Source organism: Lithobates pipiens, unplaced genomic scaffold, assembly GCF_037356315.1.
Source record: "Lithobates pipiens isolate NorthernLeopardFrog02 unplaced genomic scaffold, aLitPip1_a1.2 Scaffold_11, whole genome shotgun sequence".
NCBI classification, from domain to species: domain Eukaryota; kingdom Metazoa; phylum Chordata; class Amphibia; order Anura; family Ranidae; genus Lithobates; species Lithobates pipiens.
In genome coordinates, this window is record NW_027507696.1 from 1196549 (window position 1) to 1216305 (window position 19757).

The following is a 19757-nucleotide window of genomic DNA, read 5'->3' on the forward strand; positions in this document are numbered from 1 at the left end:
AAGGACTGAATCCGAGAGCCCACCTTTTTTTAGAATGTGGGTCTCAGCAGCCAAGCCGTCAAATTTAGACTTCGTAAATCAGGATGGTATATTGGACCTTGTGAGCAGGGCTGGACTTACCATTGGGCTTGACTGGGCTCAAGCCCATGGGCCCCGCCTAATAGGGGGCCCTGCGGGCCCCGCCGAGATGCATAGCCGAGCGTACTCGGCTCCGTTCACAGTCATGCCCAGTCCCGCCCTATGATGATAACACAGGGACTGGGTGTGACTGTGAGCCGAGCTGAGTACACTTGGCTACTCTCGGCTCTGCTCGGGACTGCGAGAGGACCCGAGAGCCGCCGAGAGCTGTCGAGAGGACCCGAGAGCTGCTGAGGATCCGAGACCCGCTAAGAGGACCGATAGCCGCCGAGAGGACCCAAGAGCCGCCGAGAGGACCCGAGATAATTTGCAGCCTTGTTATTTGCAGCCTTGAAGTTTAAAAATGGCGCCACCGAGATACAGAGTCCTGTGTATCCCAGTGGCTCTCGGGTCCTCTCGGCGGCGCCATTTTTAAACTTCAAGACTGTAAATAACAAGGCCGCAAATGACAAGGCTGCAGTTGGACACTGATAAAGCTGCATTGATGGGCATTTAAATGTAAGTTTTTTCCTTAAACTTCCCTCCTAAAAGTTATTTTCCTTAAAATTCCCTCCTAAACTTGGGGTGCGTGTTATACGCCGACGCGTGTTATACACCGATAAATACGGTAATGTATAAAAGTTAGGGCCCGAAAATGACTCAAGCCCAGGGGCCTCCACCACCCTAAGTCCTGCCCTGCTTGTGAGAGTAGATCTGGCCGGAGTGGAAGGACCCAAGGCCTGCCTACTGCCATCTTCACGATTTCTGCATACCAAGGTAATCTGGGCCAAGACGGAGCTACTAAAAGGGCCGACTTTGCTGAGCAAGTACATCCCTTGTTCTTGACACAAAGTTGTCCAGTTTCCTGTTGAATCTGGACGCGAACAGGTCTACATCTGGGGTTCCCCACTTTTGACATATGATCTGAAATATGTCCGGGTGTAGAGACCACTCTTCTGGACAAAGCTGCTGGCGGCTTAGAAAATCCGCTTGCCAATTTTCTACCCCTGGAATGAAGACTGCAGATAGGCAAGGAACATGCCTTTCTGCCCATGCAAGAATTCGATTCACCTCTTTTAGGGGCATTCAGACTTCTGGTGCCACCTTGGTAATTTATGTAAGCCACTACTGTGGAATTGTCGGACTGTCCCCGAATAGGATGACCTTGTAGTCTTAAAGACCAGTTCATGAGGGCCAAATAAATTTCCTGAATTTCTAGGATATTGATGGGCAAGAGCCTTTCGGCCACGGACCATCTTTCCTGATTGCAAGTTTCTTCCAGAACTACTCCCCAGCCTATCAGGCTGGCATCTGTGGTTACGATTTTACATGGTAGTGGAAGAAAGGTTTTGCCTTTCAAAAGATTTTTGGTCCGTAGCCACCAATTGAGGCTTTGGAGTATCCTTGGGGATAGGCACATAGGAAGATCCAAGTCATGAAGTTTCTTTGTTCCAAGCCACGAGGATGCTTCTCTGCAAAGGCCTTGAGTGAAACTGGGCGAATGGAACAGCCTTGAAAGAGGTGACCATCTTTCTTAACAGTCTCATACATAGCCGAATGGAGGGACTCTTTTAGCTTAATATTAGGCAGACCAGAGCTCTTATGGCCTTGGCTTTTGGCTCTGGCAGGAACACCCTCCCTTGAGCGGTGTCTATGATCATGCCTAGATATTCCAACCTCTTTAACGGTTGCAAGGAAGACTTTTCTAGATTGAGAATCCAACCTAGGCTTTCCAGATATTTCACTGTCTAAACACTGTGGTTTAGGTGTGCTAATGATTTCTCTATGAGTAGCAAATCATCCGGATAAGCTATCACAGACATGCCCTGGGCTCTTAGATTCGCTAATAGCAAAGTTAGAATTTTTGTAAAAACTAGAGGAGCTGTAGCAAGACTGAAAGGAAGGGCCACAAATTGAAAGTGGCGTTGGCTTACCGCAAACCTTAAATATTTTTGGTGAGCGGGAAAAACTGGCACATGGAAATATGCATCCTTGATATCTATTGATGCCATAAATTCTCCCCATTGAAGGGTGGAGACCACTGAGCGGATTGACTGCATTTGGAAGGACTGAATGTGCAGGAATTGATTCAGGTCTTTTAGATCTAGGATGGGCCTGACATCCCCATTTGGTTTTGGAACTGTGAAGAGATTTGAATAAAACCCTGAACTCTGATCTTCTGGGTTCACCTCTAATATCACCCCCTGGGATAGTAGGCAATCTAAGGCCAGAAGAAGCAACTTTCGCTTTACTGGATCTCTGGAGGCCTTCAACCTTATGAATTGAGATGGTGGAAGCTCTTGGAACTCTAGCATGTAGCCCAGAGATACTGAGGAAACCACCCATCTGTCTTGAACCTCTTCCCGCCAGGCTCCAGTTGCGTTGGGCCCTGCTTGGCAGATTTTTGTTCCGGAGTCTTCTTCTGACTTTGGGCGTGACCTTGGGCCTTTCCTCTGGAACTAGATTGGGAAGGCCGTCGCCACTGCCTAGAGCTTGATGCTCTAGGGCAGTGATGGTGAACCTTGGCACCCCAGATGTTTTGGAACTACATTTCCCATGATGCTTTTGCACCCTGCAGTGTAGGTGAGCATCATGGGAAATGTAATTCCAAAACATCTGGGGTGCTAAGGTTCGCCATCACTGCTCTAGGGTATGGGGAAAGAGAATGTTTAAATGATGGCCGTTTACTCTTTTCAATTGGTAAAAGCGTAGATTTACCACCAGTAATCTGGATGAATGTATCCAGATCATCCCCAAACAAGAGCTCCCCTTTGAATGGGAATTCAGTTAAATATTTCTTGAATGCTAGCTCATCTGCCCAATGCTTAAAGTAGTTGTATACCCAAATTTTTAACTTTTACCTACAGGAAAGCCTATAATAAGGCTTACCTGTAGGTAAAAAAAAATCTCCTAAACCTGTATGGTTTAGGAGATATTCCCCTCGGTATGCGCCGCTGACTGCAGCGGCGCATGCGCACAAGGGGATTCTCGGCCTGAAAATCCGGCAGTGGCCGACCGGCCGGAATGAAATCTCCCGCGCGCATGCGCAGGAGTGACGATATCGCGGCTCCGGCCACTCACAGCGCCGGAGCTGCGATACCCGGAAGAAACGCAGAGGGAGCATGTCAGCTCCCTTGGCGTGGATCGGGCCAGATGTTGTGGCCTCGTTCTAAGGTAAGTATTTCATAATGAGCTAGTATGCGGTGCATACTAGCTCATTATGCATTTTGCTTTGCAGGTTTAAAAAAAAAAAAAAAAAAAAAAATAAATAAATAAATATTGCGGGTTTACTACCGCTTTAAGGCACAGAGACCTGCACATGTGCATTAACAGGAGAGACAAACAAGATGCTTGTTGGACTGAATCCAGAATGGCATCGATCATAAAACACAGAACTTGAGGAAGGTCTGCATAATTCTCCACTTCCTCACTGGGAAGGAGGTTAAGCATCTGCTTAACTCGTTCCTTATGGAATTGGCATAAACCAACGGCTGCGACTGTAGGTTGGACTACAGTGCCAGCCATGAAAAAGGAGGCTTTTAATAAAGTTTCCAGCTTATCAGTTGGATCCTTAAATACCTGAGCATTGTCCAGAGGACAGGTCATGCTTTCATTCACACAAGAGAGAGAACCTCCCACTTCTTGGTGAAGCTTTCCTCCACAGGATAAAGCATAGAAAACTGTTTATTGGGATGTCCCCAATCCTCATACAACAATTTATCCATTAAAGGATGAATTGGAAAGGTAAAAGGCAGTCTGTGGGATCTTTTTGGCCCCCAAGGAGGAAATAGAGGACGTGGCAACCTCAGCAGAGGGCAGCCTGAATATGCTACGCACCAACTCAGTATAATACTGGACCTGCCTCTTGAGTGCCTGAGAGGTAGAAACTTTCTCCTCTTCCTCGGATTCATCTGGCTGCTCTTGATCCCTATCCCTGGATAGGGATCTTTCCTCCTTGTCAGAAGAATCATCTGAAAGAGAAACTGCAGCAGAGGGAGGGGGATCTACCCCTTTTTCTACTATCTTTTAAGGAAGCTGTAGTAAAATTAATAACCCTTCCTTCCAATGTAGCCTTAAGGGAGTCTTCTGTGACATATGCTGGGGCTGCAACATTGGAAGAGGCTGCAAAACATGACATTGGCACTGACTCATCCTGTGAGGCTGGCTCCAGTCTTGCAGAGGGGGATGGTAATCTACAGGCATCTTTAGGACCCCTAGACCTAGGCAGTGATTTCTTTGTGCCTTTATTACCTCTCCCTGAGGTCCTCTTATGATGAGACATAGTCCCAAACTACAAAGCAGAGGTACTAGTACATATGCAATCACTGTTGTGCTAAAGTCTTATAATATACATATATACTCAATACTGCACAACCTGATGCCGAGTACACACGACCGGACTTTGACGGACTAGGTCCGATGGTCTTCCCGACTGACTTTTCCAAATGAACGGACTTGGCCACCCACAATCACACCAAAGTCCGATGGATTCAAACGTGATGACGTACGACTGGACTAGAATAAGGAAGTTCATAGCCAGTAGCCAATAGCTGCCCTAGCATACACAAGAGTGGATTTCTCGATAGGAACTGGGTCCGGTGGAGTTTGAAACATGTTCCATTTCTAAAGTCCATCAGATTTTTGGACAACAAAGGTCCGACGGATTTGCTGTCAAAGTCCAGTCGTGTGTACGTGGCATAAGATTTGCCTGTATCCGACCACTTTAGGATGCTTACTGCCCACAGCTCTTTGTCCATCTGCTTACAGGGCTCTGACGCTCTGGGCTTTTCAAAATAGCCGCCTGCACACTGGTGTGCTGTGTACGCTGTCGCACACAACCCCCCCCCCCCGTTCTGCAAAAAGTGTACACGAGTAGGATACCATGGCATTTGGCCGAGGATGAGGGGGAGAAGAGGACCACCGTAGAGGACTACGTGGGACCCCTTATACACATATATATCTCAAGTCCCATAGATGCTATGGACTGGTCCCCATAGCATCTCCTCACCATAGTGTTCTAAAGGTCCGAAATTCAATGACCAAAGCCCCGCATCAAATGTGAGGATACCGCGGAACAGTCCACAACCTGAGCAGGGGGGGATCAGTCAAGTACAAGCTCTTCCGTCCAATACGTTTTGTCATGCTTTTTGCAGAAAACGCAGGACCTCATTTTTAACATGGATTCCTATGGAACCTGTTCGCATCAATGTGTCTCTGCATTTTGGAAAGGGTCAGGGACTTTTTAAAATGCTAAAAAAAAAAATTCTCTTTTGTAGTTCAATAAACAATGGAGAAGCTGAAGAACAGCATGTAGTGCATTTAACGCACATTATTCCATGTTATGTGCAAGTACAAAACAACAGCCTGTGCATGCCGAGTCAGATTGTGGGCAGACAATACACAGCATTTTTTTGTGGACTGAGCAATATGAGCCCTGCATCTTATTCAGCTACTCTACCACTCCAAATAACCACAGCATATAGATGAATTCTTCTGTACCCCAAACAGACAAGGGGGGCGCTCAGGGGTTACTGTATTAAGTTACAATGGTACCCAAACAAGTCATGTTCCTCATATGCATCTGTGCCACCATATACTTGTGTTAAGAACCATCTGGCTCCCATTGTGTGAAAATATACCTGGGGGTTTCACAGTCCCTCTGCTTTCCCATTTCATCCGTTCCCCACACACAAACTTGCAGGCCATTTTGCAAAGAAATCACTATATATATATATATATATATATATATATATATATAAATAAATAAGAGGTACTGATTGTGGAAATCCTAATGCTCACCACAAACCCAGATTTTTGCCAAATTATATAGTAGGGTGCTACAAGTCAGTACCAACATGTACAGCCAGCCAAGTTAAAAAGCAGTTTTTCCAAAGTGCGGCGGGCATTCCTAAAGCACCAGAGGTCAGAACCACGAAAACCAGAAGGGACATTGATGCGGACGAGCAATAAACTTGTTGCTCTATGATAAACATTCTGCTCCTGAGTTTCTTTGGTATATCAATGCAAGGAGATATTTCTTGAGCTGAGAATCGCCCTCTTCAGATACCCAAGGAATCCGATTGTTACACGGCTCATTTTATGTAGACATTTGGCGAGTTTGTATTTCTCCCACACAATTGATGGTGGAGTATGGATAACCAGGATTACTTGCTACTGCACATTTATCTTTTTACCACGGTCTTTGGATTTTTCCTGAGGACCATCATCTTGCACTAAATTATATAGAGTGTTGCTGCTTTTTTGTTTCTATAATGAAAAAGGTCCTAAATACTGGAGTAGTGTTGCATGTATTGGCATTATACTGTATGTACTGCATACTTTGCAGCTACAAAGTCCATGGTCCTGGGTGGATAGAATGGAATCCAAATGCAGCCACACCACAATGATGGGTTTCACAGCTACCACAGGTAGAAAACAATGACAGAACCCCCAAAAAAAAGATAAAAAAAAAAAACCTCACTACAGAAAATGGTCACCAACATTCAGAGCAAAGAGTTGTCACATCTTCAAGTTGTTGCCTGGCCTATATTTCTGTCCACTCATTAACACACATGGTTGATTTTTTTCCCCAGCTTTATTCAAGTGATAAAAACCCAAAACCAGTCACATGTTAATACATAGTTTACAATAAAACCCTCTTCTGAGGAAATTTAGTTCAGACCCAAACATGACTGTACTGGAGCTTTAAAATAAACACCCCACAAAGTGGGATGGAGGTATCAAGGGATCTTTAAAAAAAAAAAAAAAACAACAACTCTCTCCCCCCCCCCCACCGACCAGCAGGTTGATGATCGTCCTTGTAGGTCACACATTAAAAATCCATTTAAGGAGTGCAATTATTAGCCACTCCCTTCGTTAAGAGTTCTGAAGATAAGCCATCCCACTGGCTTTCAGTCTATAACGATCTATGCCCTCAGCCTTCCAAAGTGGAAGAAACTGTACAGAAAGATTAGTAACAAACAGATTAAAACAATGGAGCAAGTTTGGCAGCCAGCCTTGCTTTCACCCTCAGCTTATTTGTCTCTGGACACAGTTTCAGTCTTTCCCTTAAAGGGGTTGTAAAGGTAATTTTTTTTTATTTTCTACATAGCTTCCTTTAAGCTAGTGCATTGTTGGTTCACTTATCTTTTCCTTCGATTTCCCTTCTAAATGCTTTTTTCTTTGTTTTCTTTGTCTAAATTTCTAACTTCCTGTTTCACCCCAGTAAGCTGTTCAGTAAGCTGTTCTGGCTGACTAACCACCAGCTCGGATGATGGTGAGAAGTTTACTGAGGAGAAACAGGAAGTGAGATATTCAGACAAAGCAAAAAAAAAAATAATTTAGAAGGGAAATCAAAGGAAAAGGTAAGTGAACCAACAATGCACTAGCTTAAAGGAACCTATGTAGAAAAAAAAAAAAAAAAAAAATTTACCTTTACAACCCCTTTAAGACTAGACATATCAGTTTTTTTTTTTTAAATGAAGCCATGTCAGCCTCTCTTTAGGGAGAGACAAGAGTGGGCATCACAGACACCCTGGAAACTTTTTCTGCAAGAGACAACTTAGCTGTGAGCCTGCAACTGAGCTGACCAACCCACTAAAAAGACTGAGATGGAAGATGCAAAAAAAAAAAAAAAAAAAATGGATGGAATCTACTGGGTGGGTCCAGCCCCCACATTTAATTCTTGGAGTAGTCTTTAGTTTCACTTCCCGTTTCGTTCAGAAGGGTCGTCCTGGCCAAGGCTTCAGTAACGGCGTAGGGGTCACAGTTGGCTGCTGGGCGGCGATCTTCGAAGTAGCCGAAGCCTTCCTGCCCGACCTGGCGTGGGATTCGAATACTGGCACCACGGTTGGCCACACCAGCTGAAAATTCATGAATGCTGGAGGTTTCATGCTGCCCAGTCAGGCGTCGGGAATTGTCCTTACCACCTCGTGGGTCATAAACACAGATGTGGTAGTTATGACGCTTTCCTAGTTTCTCAATGGCCTCTTCAATGTGTCTGGAGGGACAAGAAGGAAATGCTGAATCAAACTGGTGTGTTAACAGGTCATTGTAGAATCAATAGAACACCATTAAACATGGATAGAATTGGTCACTGCCAACACTAAGGGCTTCGTCATTTAGTAATGTGAAACATTGAACTATTCCATGCTTTGTGAAAATCTAACACCCATCAAATGAGACTACCGCAAGTAATATGGAGTATATAAAATAAGGATTACTGTAAAATGGTAACAAAAAGCACTTGTTTTTATCAACATCTTGGCTCTAGTGATAGCGGGCAACATTAATTATGATTGATTAGTATTCTTAATGATCAATATATATATATATATATATATATATATATATATATATATATATATATATATATATATATATATATATATATATATATATATATATATATTTCTCAGAAGTGTAACCTCTAGGCTGCCATTGCTGGCCTTCTACCGACTATACTAGTTGCCGCGATGACATCACTCGCATGCATGCAGATTGGAGCCACCGCTCACAGCATGACTCATGAAGAAACGGCACCAGTGGCCTGCATCTTCAGTGCGCATGCGCAGACAGCAGCTCATATACTGAAAATCTCTCCTAAACTTGCAGTTTAGGAGATATTCAAGGTACCTACAAGAAAGCCTGGCTTACCTGTAGGTAAAAGTGGTGTAACAGGGTTTGTCACCAACTCACTGTAATGAAGCCAAGAATCAGCATTTTCAGAAATAGGAGCCTACAGGTTTATTGCATAAAATATCTAATTAGATCTTGGAAATTTTTTTTTTTTTGTTTTTACTGTGGCATACAAAGGCCGAGACCAAAAAGATAGTTTAAACCAGGGGGCTCCAAACTTTGACACAAAAAAAAAAAAAAAAAAAAAACACAACATTTACTGCCCCTCAGACTTAGGAGTAGAAAATTATGGAAGGAATAGTGCCCCATCTTTGGTGGGAGTGAGAAGCATAGTGTTATTGTTGGCATTAGTGGGAGGCATTGCCCCAGAGGGCCAGAAGAGGAAAGAAAAAAAAAAAAAAAAAAAAAAAGGGTGGAAGAAGTGTAGGTAAAAGGCCGCATATGACCCATGGGCTACATTTTGGAGACCACTGGTTTAAACCATTTCCTCCTGGAACCCAATTTTTTTTTTTTTTTTTTTTTTTATAAAGACTTTTAGAAGCATTGCTGGTTTCTTCCAGCCCCAAAAAGTTGCCTGGGAGACTCACTTCAGTCCTCCTTCCTTCCGCATGTTTTCTGTGCTGTAGTTTGTGTGACAACCAGCTCCGTTCCAGTTGCCAGTCATGGGTTTTGGGTCCAGCGTTGCCACAACACCAAAGTCCTCACATACTCTGTGTAGGATGAAGCGAGCCATCCAAAGGTGGTCTCCCATATCAATCCCTTCACAGGGTCCAACTTGAAACTCCCACTATAGAAAAGATAAAAAAAAAGAAGATTGTTTAGTTAGTTATAGTCTAACAGTTTGCACATGACATGGAAATTTAGCCCTATCCCATCTTGGGCAAAGCAGACTTTCAATTGGTTTTAGGGTCCATTTAGATCTGTGTGAATAGACATGTGAATCTAGTGCAAGGACATTTAGCATTTTGAGATACAAGTTTCCCCAATGTGCTTTTAATTAGAATGTGGAGCAGATCAGGTTAACCACCATTGACCACGGCAAAATAAATGTTGCCAATGCATGTTATATGCCCCCATTGGCTTCTACGAATCTGCCAATGTAAAGCAATTGCAGGAAAAAATAATAAAGTTGCTGGACATGTTTAGTGTTTCAAGAAATGAATAGTAATAGTGGAAATGGGCCCTCACAGATGGTGTCAGGATTTTAGAATGGGTCATTTATCCTTACCTGTGATGGCATAACTTCTGCATTTGTGCCACAGATTTTGATGCCAGCATACAAGCAGGCTTTGTAGTGGCATTCCACAATATCTCTTCCATAGACTTTGTCTGCACCGACTCCACAGTAATAGGGACCTGCAAGGGACACCAAAGACCATCAGTTCGAAAGCAAAAATAATCATGTGAGTTTTAATTCAATCTACAAACACTTTTAAACGTGGAGATCTGTGGCCTCTGGTAAGTTCTCAATGTACAAACCACAGTCGTCCAGCAACAGCTCAAAATAGCACAATTCTCATTTAATCCAAAATTATACTTTGATTAAATGCTCTGGATAATTGTAATTTTTATGGCCAAAATATTTGCAAACACCTTCAGATAACCATTGCCTGCTGTAGAAAGCTCTGCTAAAGCCCCGTAAACATTGGTGCCTTGGGACCACAATTCAGCAGCTATCCATTTATGAAACCGTGGCTTACTAGTCACAGGTCCCGGTTTCAAGTCCTGGGCTCGACCCAGAATTTGTAGATTCTCGCAAAGCAAATTTTTATTTTTATTTTTAAAGTGGAAGTAACCGCCCCTTTCGTTTTTCAGCCAAGGAAGCTGCCATCTTTGCCTCTGTTTAATCTTCAACTGCCATGGTGCTGCACATGTGATTCGTTATGACACCAGCCATTGGATGGTTTGATAGTTTGGCTGAGAGCACAGCCAATGTGCAGTTAGCATTCCCGGCATGCCTTTTTTTTCTTTAACTGTTTAATTCGATGGGTTTACTTCCACTTTAACTGGGTTAGTCCACATCTACATCGGTTAGACCTTGTAGGTGCATCAAAACACACATTGCAAGGGACTCCAAAATGTTATAATTCTGGAGCAATTTAATTGAAACTGCCTATAACTGAAAGCCAGGATTGCAGCTACTTGAATTGAGACCTTAATTGTCTACAATCCTTAACATCAGATTGTCACATGTACAATGTGGACTCCACAACATAAATGACACCCAACATTTACACAGCTAATAGCCCCATCAGCTGCTAATGAGGACAGGAGAGTGATTAAACGCCCTGAAGTAGTCACATGACGAGCTGCGCAGGAGAGACAGATGGCACTTCTGTTATCTCTCAACATTCAGGAGTCCCATGATCTGCCAAGGACCTTGGGTACCAAGAATCCCCCCCCGAATGTTTTGTAGTGCAATAGACATTCACCTTTTGTATTAAACAAAGTGCACCAGTATTGCAAAGAAGAATGTTTGTTTCTTGTTTGCAATGGAGTATTACATGTGCAATTCACAGGCTCCTCCTGTAGATTATGTATGGACCTGAATAACAGTTGACTTCAAAAACGCAAGAGGTCACTATTATGGTGAGCCATTGAGAGCTATATGTTCCTTTTCCACGTAAATTTCTGATTTACAGTTTAACAAATCCCTCAAAAAAAAAAAAAAAAAAAAAAAACTAACCTTGTGGTCCTGGGAAACCATTTTCAGGCCAGCCATATGGATGTCCATTAATACCAAGAAGGGTGTACTCTTGTTCCATGCCAAACCATGGGTGCTGATCAGCCACCATGTCCATGATTTGCCGACATGTGTGACGCAGGTTAGTTTCTGGAAGGAGAAAACAAAGTCAATAAAGTTCCAGCATCTGCCAAAGTAAACACTAAAGTTGTGTACACGGAACAAGGATGAGGTCTGCATCTCCACAACGTGATGACGTGATAGGGCGCACCTTTCCGACAAGCTGCACAGCAAAGTTTTTCCCCTTTGATTCAAAAAGCCCAATACAATACATGTACGCAACCACTTTAGGCGCATTCTGCAAGCTCCATTTAATACCATCTTCAACCAAGACCCCCCCCCCCCCATTACCACTTTATAGATACAGAAATCAATTTCATCCGCCCTTCCCATCTGAAAAAGCCTACATTCCCTGCCACAATGTGACCACGTGCCAATTAACCATCTCCAGTTAACCCAAAAGTATGTTCTTGATTGCACTTTGGGGAGGAAGCTAAACCCCAGTACAGCTTTAACACTTGTTGCTAAACCTATAAAAATCTTTAATATTGATGAGCATCTATACAAGTCATGTCATCGTGTCCCAAGGATTTGTGGAAGGTCATGTAGACACCACTCAAAGCCAACATAGTTTGGAATTTTAGAACGGTACAAAGTGCTTTTGCTGTGTGGGATCCTACCAAGCACCTTTCCAAAATATAGAAGTCAATCACTCATTACTCCTACTACCCAATCTAAACTGTGAAATTGCTCAGCAATGTTCTAGTGGTGGCAGAAATGTCTCCAAAGTGGAGGAGATTTAAGGTCATCCATAAGTGCCAAAAAGTACTGCAGTCCTCGCAATGATAGCAGAACGTGCTCAGCATTTTATATACTCTGCACCACAGCAAATAAAATTGGTTTCCCTGAAAGGGTTCCTTTAGAAGATGAGCAGACACTATGCCATAACGAGTACCCCCTACAGATGGTTGTTATCACTACATAGGAATGCAGAAACTGCCAAACTAAGCAATACTTAGAATTCTAGATGTAATTGTAGAGCCACCAGTGGTCAGTTTAAATGTCCCGTGTTCACAGATTCTCCAATTAGTGGTACTGTACCTGCCGATTTTCGGTTGTATTTTAGGACCTCACACATGACTAGCTTGTTGGGGTCCAGGCAAAAAGGGTCACGAAACATCTGGACGGGGACAAGGTACATGTCACTGTTGGAGCCCTCAGCTTGATATGTGCTGGAGCCATCAAAGTTCCATTCTGGGACCTCTAATAGAAGAAGAGGAAGAAGAGTTAGCAGGAATACCAGGTTAGAGATCACATGGCAGAGTTGAGGACAATATTCATATTACAGCTGATCACCTTTGAGGCACATCAATACATTTTCCTGGTTAGTCATTTTTTGCTACACACTTAAGGGTTGAATAAAATATTCATTGATCTTTTCAAGAGTGCTGATGAAGGTTCCCCCCCCCCCTCCCTTAAGAGGGAAGGTAAAGTGGATGTTTCCATGGATGCAAAATAAACAAACAGTTTCTTGGAAAAAAAATTGGAAGAGATCCAATACTAGCTCTGCATACTCCACTTTAGGCCTCTTGCACACAAACTGCTGCTTTTAGACTCCTTTCATCACACCACGCCGCCCATGGTGTCGGTGGTCTATTTTTAGCAGCGTTTTACAGCCGGATTTACGGCGCATTTTGGCTGCTAGCTGTGCGCTTTTACCCCCGCTAGCGGCTGAGAAATTGTCAAAACCGCCGGCAATACACCGCAATAGCGGTGTTTTGCCGGCGGTATTACAGCGCTGCCCCATTGATTTCAATGGGGAGGAGCGGTAAACACACCGCGCCAAAGAAGCTGCTGGCAGGACTTTCCCTGACGTCCTGCCAGCGCACCGATCCAGTGTGAAAGCCCTCGGGGGAATCACACTACAGACAATGGTGCAGCCATTTTAGAATGGATTGCAGGCACTATTTCTAACGCTATAGCGCCTGCAAAACACCCTGGTGTGAAAGGGGTATTACAGGAGTTTTGAATTCGTTTTTTACCTCTATGGTAATCAATGTCCACACACCGAGGAGGAGTAGAGACAGGGGCATTTAAAGTTAAAATGGGGGGGGGGGGGGGGGGGGGTGAGCTTTAATGTGCATTGCAATGGCTAGAATTCTGGCCAATACAAAGCATTAAATTCCAGATGCAGAAATGTGCATGAATACACGTGCAAAAAAAAAAAAAAGGTTTTGACTGCAGCCCAACTCCTGTAGGAGAAAAGGGTCATAAGAAAACAGCGTGCGTGAACCAACCCTCACAATAGCAGATTTGGTTTTTGGCTTTAATGCACTACAATATCTAGCTGTATGGTATATTTTAGCTGCATGGACAAGGAAAATCGTGATTGAAATAGTCTTAGCATGCACAAATGTCTGTGTGCTACAGCGACTTTGGAATTTTACACTTCAGAGTGCGTCCAGATGTCCAGTGGGAAGACCAGCAAGCTGTAAAAGTGGGGGAAGGGCTGCCATCTTACCCTCAATAGACTTGGGTTCATAGTCCAGGGTCTTTGTCTTGCAGCGGACCCCTTCTCCAGTACCATCAATCCAGACGTAGGTCACCTGGACCATCCCCGCTTGGGGCAGCTTCATATACTGCTCCCTCACCCCCTTGTTGAGCCTGGAACTGTGTGACACAGACATGGTGGCGATTGCTGATCTAGAAAGAAAAAATAAAAAAAATATATAATACAGGATTTATATAGAGCCAACAGCTTGCGCAGCACTTTACGACGTGACAGTACAGTTACAATTCAATACAGGAGAAACCAGAGGGTCCTGCTCATTTGAGCTTACAATCTAGGAGGGAGTTTGTGGAGGAAACAGAAGTTTCCTGAAAATCTTACAAAACTGCAAGCCAGCAACATTCTTGTTGGCAGAGCTGCAGTACCGTGCCATGCTGCCAACTACTAACCTGGAGCACAACAACCCACCATTTTCAAATTAGGGCCTCCCATAAAAAAAAATAATATATAAATATATATATATATATATATATATATATATATATATATATATATATATATATATATATATATAAGAAGTGCACCTAACAGTACTTAGTCCCCCTGCAAAGTCCCACAAATACCAGTTGATCCTGCCAGCAAACCCACCTAAAGCAACTTCCTTTGATGGGACGCAAATAATGCTGCATGGTCCATGAATTCAGAGCATAGATGCCACTCAGAGGGAGGGAAGAGGAGGAGCATGACAACTTGTACTCCATATTCTCAAGCAATTCCATGATTGCCATGCATTAAGTTGGCCATACATGGATCAGCAGGACCCCGCGCCAAATTTTCAATCAATAGGCAGGTTAGTGGTAAATGAGTCCATCCATTGGTTTGCTAGGGTGTGGATGGAAGCAAAACATTTCCTTTTGCTCAATTGCAAGAGAATCCGGCAGGCTGGTTGTACCAAATTAGATTGCTCAACTTAGTACATTCAGCCTGCCCATTAAGGATTCAGATCTTGGCTGGATCCTGCTGAACCAGACAAGATTTGAACAGTGTATGGCTGGGAAGGGATCTTTTGGTGTGGTGGATGGCTTCACTTGCCATGATAAAACGTTTGACGATTCCTCAGCACGGTCTGTATTCACAGGGGAATTGTGTAAATTTCTTTCCTGCAACCCATGATTTCAGATGAAAAAAAAAAAAAAAAAAAAAAAAGGAAAAAAAAAAACCCCCCACACACACTATTTGTGCCATGTATGATCAGCCTAATGGCCTGTACACACACACACACACACACACACTATCCGAATATCGTACAAAAACAGTTGTCCCAGGAAAGATCGTACGATTTTCGGATCGGGATTATGCTACTTTCAACAGCCGATCATGACCATTCACAAAAATTTTCCTCATAAGATTCCAGATTGTATGATTTTCAGTTAGTTGGCGTCCGAAAATTCAATACAAATACATTACAACACACGACATAACTTCTGAATTTTTTATCTCTATCGTACAAGAATTTGTGACTTTATTTAGCTATCTACTTGCGACTATTAACTGAAGACGGTTGTGCAATAGTCAGATCGTGTGTACGGGACATCAGACGGGCCATACAGAGCACATTTCTTCCCTACAACCACAGGTCGACAGGGGAATGCGGTGTATGGCCGCCCTTACCATTAAAAATCTAACCAATCCTTGATATGATCTGCCCAATCAGCAGGGTAAATCACAGCTAGTAAATCAAAAAAGTGTCTGCAGAAGTAAAAGACAAAATTCATAAACTGCCCCCGGGGGATGGAGAAATGCCTGAAAAATGTGCTAAACGGCTTCCGGATGACGGGACAAACTAAAACACGGCCAATTATCTTCTAAAGGAGACAACAAGATCAGCAGACACCCATCACAAGTCTTTGCAGAGCAAATCGCCCGGAGAAGAAGAAGAATCAGACTTTCCATCCTGGGCGAGAACAACCAAAAAACTGGAACCAACTGGTTATTCAACTTTACAGCCAGACAGAGCAGTCCCCTACTGGTACAGGGACAATGGGGGATGGGAATTAACCATTTGAAGCCCAGAGAGGCTCAACTAACCTGATAAACAACTCCCATTGTTTTCAGCCCTTCCAACTAAGAAGCCCAACTACATAGAATGCAAGCTCTGCGGTACAAACCCCATATATATAGAGATACACACACTTTATGGATTTCTTTTAACCAATACACTATACCAAGTCAGACAACTAAAATCCTTATCAAATCACATTTAGTTAGTTAGATTAAAAATGACCAAGAAATGGTGAGAAAAAAAAAAAAAAAAAAAACCACACACACACAAAAAACAAACACCAAATAAAAAAACCACCACACACACTCACAGTTGTTACAATGTTTCTAGTCTGAATGAGTAACAATCTGTCTAAAAAGTTTAAAGCAACAAATTAGAATCAGCAGTGATCCTGCAGTTTTATATGTTTTTATATGTCCCCCACCTTAGCACAAAGCAGAGAGATAGAGAATATATATATATATATATATATATATATATATATATATATGTTTAAGAGGCCGAATTTTACAACAGCAGATGGGAGGGAATGTTTCATAAAAACAATGGGAAATCCCAAACACAAAACATTTTCATAAAGATCCCCTTCATCAGGATCCCAACAAAACTCATTAATAAGAGATTCCAACCGCTTCCTACATCGGGCTTTGTATTGCCCGACAAATCGGGAAGATTCAGAGCCAAATAAGATCACAGGACAGAGAGGAGAATCTGACTGCAAGTCAATGGATAATGTGCAAAAAAAATAAAAGTATAATATATATATATATATATATATATATATATATATATATATATATATATATATATATGGGGGGGGGGGGGGGGGAGAGAGTGTATGAGCCCCAGCAGAGCCATTCACACAATGCTCTATGGAGGAGGGGGGGGGGGGAGGGGATCTCCCGGTTGGGGGTCAATGGACGGTGCAGTCCTCTCCTGGGCACATGGTCAGCGGGCATTGGAAGGGTTAATGATAGGAAGAGTTCAGCAGCCGGTAGAGGACGGCTGGGCACAGGATGCCAGCGTGGCACATCGCACCACCCATAGAAGCGATGAGACCCAACATTACCTTATTAGCAGGGGGGATGCAGTAGCCGCGGCGAGCCCCTCGTCCTCCGGGAATCAGATGTCACCGATTCACTGAGGCTCCGCCGGGGGATCCACGCACTCTTATAGCGGATGACACCTACAGGACACGCCCACACGTCTGTTGTAACTGGAGAGTAATAAGAGAAGGGCGTGCCCAGCGCCCTCACTGTCCCGCCCACCGCCCTCTACAACAACAACATCCACATTCCACATCTCCTTCCACAATGCGATTTCCTCAACACTCAGAATACCGCCGTTCACTTTCCATGTCCCTTTATTCTTTATATCACTTTTATATTATTAACCACCTGACACCCCCCCTCCCCCCTCCCAGGGCAATTCTGACATTTCTCACATACATGTAAAAATTGGGAGTTTTTTGCTAGAAAGTGTCTCAGAACCCCCAAATCATATTTTTAAAGAGGAAGTAAACCCTGATGAGTTTATTTCCTCTTTCATTCCCTGCAAAGGTAAAGCATAAAGGACTACTATGCATCGCATCGCATCACATAGTAGTCCATTATGTGTCACTTACCTGACACAGGAGCCAGCGATGTCACCGCTGTTCCCTGTAGTCCGGCGCATCCATCTTCTCGGTGGGTCTCGCAGCTCCGCCGCTGTCATTCGGCGAAGCCGCGATGACGTCACTCCCGCGCATGCGCACGGGAGCCAAAACGCGCGGCATTGCGCGGCATCTTCGTTATCGAGGATGCCACGCTCAGTGCGCCTGCGTGCCGCTGTCTACGGCGCATGCGCCGTAAACAGCGGTGCCCGTCTTCGAGTAAATATCTCCTAAACCGTATAGGTTTGGGAGATATTTCTTGGACCTACAGGTAAGCCTTAATCTAGGCTTACCTGTAGGTCAAAGTGGTTTGTAAGGGTTTACAACCACTTTAAGCAGAGATCCTGGAGAATAAAATGGTTGTTGTCACTGAAGGCTGGATTCACACCTATTGGCATTTTTTGTGCTTTTTGCATTTTGCAGATTTGCACTACAGAACGTGTTCCATAGGAAACCATGATACATGGATTGTAGTGCAAATCTGCAAAATGCAAAAAGCACTACAAATGCCAATAGGTGTGAATCCAGCCTTACACATGATTATTTTTTTTTTTGGCATTTTTTTTAAGGCCGCGTACACACGGGCGGATTGTCTGCCCAACTTAGTCCGCTGAAACGTGTTTCAGCGGACAGTCCGCTCGTGTGTGGGCTTCAGCGGACTTTTTCAGCGGACAGTCTGGCGGACTAAGTCTTTCGGAATTTCCGTAATTTTGTCCGTCCAAACTTGGTTTCAGCGGACAATCCGCTCGTGAGTAGGCTAGTTCGACGGACTAAGAATGGCGCATGCTCAGAAAGGATTTACACGGCGGAAGGGTGCATTGCAGTGTATTGGACTTCCTATTTCTAGTCCCGTCATACGTGCTGTACACGTCATCACGCAAGCTTTCAGCGGACTGTCTGTTCATCGTGTGTGGTCAAGTCCGTTCATTCGAAAGTAGGACGGACTGTCTGTCGGATTGTCTGACGAACTTAGTTGGGCAGACAATCCGCCCGTGTGTACGCGGCCTAAGGCTGGATTCACACCTAGGGCATTTGTAGTGCTTTTTGCATTTTGTAGAATTGCACTACAGTCCATTTACCATGGTTTCCTATGGAACACGTTCTGTAATGCAAATCTTCAAAATGCAAAAAGCGCTACAAATGCCCTAGGTGTGAATCCAGGCTACAAGCACGCTTTTCACAGTAGTAGGACTCCAAAGTTGTGTCTACTTTGGAGTGCAACTATGATGCAACTTGGATGGGTGCGACTCGGATACGACTTTGGCTTTGACCAGTGATAATGGACAACTGTTGCATTGTGTAACGTTCAGGAATGTTGCATGAAAGGATTACTAAAGGCAAAACATTTTCTTTAGTTTTAAATAGAGTGGAGAAGGATTAGAACACCTGGTAGGTTTTTATTGCTGTGCGTGTCCCCATTAGGGAGATTCCCTCCGCTCTATTTGTTCTGTTTACCTTTATCATTGAAAGTAAAAGAAAAGTAATAGAGGGGAAATCTTACAATGGGGACACTAGCTCTGGGGGTCTGCAAGGGATTCCCTTAATTTGCAGGAATTTACTCTCACTTCCTGTTTTAGCTATGGGACAGGAAGTTAAGGTAAATCTCCCCAATGGGGCACAGATGTAAAAAAAATTAAGCAACAGGGTTCATAACCCACCCTTAAGTCTTGTACACAGGGTACAAATGAGCATCTGATTTTTGTCAAAAGGGTGCATGCCGGGATCTTGTCATGCCACAAAAAACGAACGTAGCGACATACTACGAGGAATTTCAGCTCTTGAGCGCCATCCTTTGGGCCCCTTCTGGTAATTTCGTGTTTGGTGAGAATGGATTCCAAACATGCGGTGTTTGTATTTGTGACTTTTGTGTGATGGATTTGTGTACTGACCATCCAAAATCTGACGTCAAGCTGCTGTCTCCCCCCGAAAATTTAATAGCCAGTCATCCAACATTTGTTGGCCGAAAATTGGACAACAATTGTCAAAAGGAGCGTACTAACTGTAAGATTTTAGGACAACAGTCTGTCAACAGACAGTT

The 19757-nt window shown here is 43.6% G+C and overlaps 1 protein-coding gene across 1 annotated transcript; it reads right to left on the bottom strand.

Moving 5' to 3' along the window:
* Nucleotides 1-6693: 6693 nt before the first annotated feature.
* Nucleotides 6694-17299, bottom strand: LOC143959313 (glutamine synthetase). The gene is made up of 7 exons (XM_077468004.1): nucleotides 17138-17299; nucleotides 14019-14200; nucleotides 12599-12760; nucleotides 11441-11587; nucleotides 9983-10110; nucleotides 9342-9541; nucleotides 6694-8116 (listed from the first exon to the last, which is right to left on the bottom strand). The coding sequence occupies exons 2-7, from the start codon at nucleotides 14182-14184 to the stop codon at nucleotides 7795-7797; spliced, it is 1125 nt and encodes a 374-aa protein (XP_077324130.1). The 5' UTR covers nucleotides 14185-14200; nucleotides 17138-17299; the 3' UTR covers nucleotides 6694-7794.
* Between the last annotated feature and the right edge of the window lie 2458 nt (nucleotides 17300-19757).

Bases quoted from the DNA above. Each gene is read 5' to 3' on its own strand.
- LOC143959313 (XM_077468004.1), bottom strand. From the start codon at position 14,184: ATGTCTGTGTCACACAGTTCCAGGCTCAACAAGGGGGTGAGGGAGCAG. The intron at 12,761-14,018 runs GTAAGATGGCAG...TTCTTCTATTAG, and splicing joins TGAACCCAAGTCTATTGAGG to AGGTCCCAGAATGGAACTTT. The intron at 8,117-9,341 runs GTGAGTCTCCCA...TTGTCCCTCCAG, and splicing joins CGGAAGGAAGGAGGACTGAA to ACACATTGAAGAGGCCATTG.